The 2,402-nt window shown below is 41.5% G+C and overlaps 1 protein-coding gene across 2 annotated transcripts in view; it reads left to right on the forward strand.

The window, feature by feature from the left end:
* Window positions 1-302: 302 nt before the first annotated feature.
* Window positions 303-2,402, forward strand: part of STYK1 (serine/threonine/tyrosine kinase 1) — a 7,911-nt gene continuing 5,811 nt past the window's right edge. The window contains exons 1-3 of one of the 2 annotated variants that reach the window (XM_010075088.1): window positions 303-369; window positions 1,291-1,431; window positions 2,394-2,402. The exon at window positions 2,394-2,402 is cut by the window's right edge and continues 234 nt beyond it. In XM_010075088.1, coding sequence (XP_010073390.1) covers window positions 303-369; window positions 1,291-1,431; window positions 2,394-2,402 — 217 coding nt within the window. Of the gene's footprint in view, window positions 370-1,290; window positions 1,461-2,393 lie in introns of both variants that reach the window. The other variant, XM_010075089.1, reaches the window with a different exon arrangement.

Below are 2,402 nucleotides of genomic sequence, written 5' to 3' on the forward strand. Positions count from 1 at the left end.
CTTCAAGCCTAGGGTTGCCCAATTGCTTGTGAAGCACTGTAGAACAAGCTTAATCTTAAATTATCTCTGGTCATGCATTCTGCCATTCATAGAATTTGATAGTGGATGTCCTGTATTATTCTCTAAGCCTAGAAGTCCCAGTGCTGCTTCTTCACACAACCACTGATCATAATGGGTAGAAAGCTCCGTATTCAGCTCACTCGTTGCTTCATAAATCATCCTTCCTCCTGATAAATTTCATTAATATTCTTCATATCTGTGCAGAAGACAAAGGTCGGAGACCCTCTTGCTTGTAATTGAACATGGCAGGGGATGTAAAACGATTCACACGCATGCTACTGGAATGCAACAGCAATGACAAGCTATGTGGTAAGATTCACAGATTCCGTTATGTAGTAAGCTTTCACATGCTGAGCAGGAAGGCCGGCTTTGCTAAAAGGCAGGCCAGGTCCTTTCCACTGCTCCGCTGGCATCCCAGTCCACACAGAAGGATTTGACTGAGCTTTCCCTGCATTGTGTCTCAGAATATAAAATTTTAAGGTGATGCAGCCTTTGTGGTGGGATTCATCTCACACAATTTTAGCCATTTTAGAATATTTCTACTTTAAATGAGACATAATATAGTCATTGAAGATCCCCTGCTGCTTCCCTAAGGACCAGTTTTGTGAGATTTTGATTTCATGACTTTCTCTAATTTTTGGGAACTGAAATGTGGTCTTGCCCTATGCACCACCTCCAACTCTAGAGATCTAAGGGAGTTAGTTACCTGCAACATCATTGTTAATTACAGTGTCTTCTGGCCAAATCCAAACCAGGTGACCACGCTCTGTTTTCTTTAAAATGCTCCCTATAATTTTAGTGGAAGGAGCTGAACTTGTAATTGCACGTGTGTTTGTGATGGCACAGTAATATCAAGCCCTTCCCATCTCCCTCCTAATATCGAGCCTTCCCATCTCCCTGCTATCCCTCTGCCAGGAGTTGCTCTCTTTCACTTGTAGATGATACATTTGCCTACAATTCCTAGCCTACGTATTAAGGCATCTACATAAGTGACCTGAGATGCGGGAGTCTCAGTGGCTTCATGCAGTTTAGGTACTCAGCGCCTTTGAAAAATAGGGTGACAGCACTGACAGTGTTCAGTTGCTATTCTGAGGAGTAAAGGACAGATACACATGCTTTTGGAGTTGAAAGTTACTGGTATAGGTTATTACTACTTTGTTATAGAGAACCCACATGCATCAGGCAGTGCTGCTTATTCCTTGATTTCCCACTTTCTTTTTCTGATGATAGTTGTACGTGAATATCAGACTGAAGTGATTGTTGTGCCAGTTCTCCTTGTGGGTTGTTTTGTCATCGTGCTAACTGTGATCCTTTGGCTCCACTGTCGAGGCTTGCGAGCAAAGCAAGAGCAATCATCATCTGGACACCAAGGTAAAAAAATGTTTTTCAACCATAGGAAAGTGTGTTGATTTCAGTGGCTAGAAGTCAATCCCATTTCCCCATCGCTTGGGCTAGGCAATAGCATTTATGAAGAGCCTGAATGGTATGCAGCAATCCAGTGAACATTAGATCAACTGGGAACCCTAATTTACCTCATTTGCAGCAGTAATAGTGGAATCTGTAGTATAGTTGGATCTGGGAAAACCTGAAGCAACATACCATGTGGGCTGATTAACGTACTGTGGTAACTTCACTTGAGAGCTGCAAAGTGTGTTTATGTAACAGCCTTCTAGATGCTACTGCAAGGAGAATTTCACTGGGATAATTATGAATGACTCATTTTGATGCAGATCACACCTAGTTAATCCATTTTATATACTGTCATTTAAGAATCTTAATTTCAAGCTGCTGTCTCCCACTTCCTATGGGGACAACAGGAAATAGAACAGGGATTGACGAGGGGGTAGAGTACTGCAAACACATTTTGCTGTGTGGAAATGAAAATCCAGTTCTGAACTGATTTGGGGATTGTAGAGGAAAAAGCTTCTTCAGGCTATAAAGGGAAATAATTAAGAACAAAGACAGGGCCTTTGTGGGAACACCCTGTGCATCTCACTTTCGTAACAACTGATGACTGGTGATAAAAGAAAATGGTCATTGCTTCAGCAGATGGGAACTAAGTACAAATGCGTCTTATCTAGAAAGTTTACATAGTTAAATATAGTAAAGCTCTCCAGACTCATTCTGCCTTTTCATCAAATAGAGTGGGAGATAAATTCCTTTACCTCTTCAAGGGCCAGGATAAGTAGGATACAGTAACAGTTCCTCATGTGGTCCTGTTTTCCAGAACAGTATGGTGCAAAAATCAAAGAGGATAGGAGGATGAGCACTGCCACCTACTACAAGAGTTAATCTGTCTGCTTTTATGCATCATGTGTATTTGGTTTTGTCAGTGAATGACA

The sequence above is a fragment of the Pterocles gutturalis genome, unplaced genomic scaffold (genome assembly GCF_000699245.1).
Source record: "Pterocles gutturalis isolate BGI_N339 unplaced genomic scaffold, ASM69924v1 scaffold6847, whole genome shotgun sequence".
NCBI classification, from domain to species: Eukaryota; Metazoa; Chordata; class Aves; order Pterocliformes; family Pteroclidae; genus Pterocles; species Pterocles gutturalis.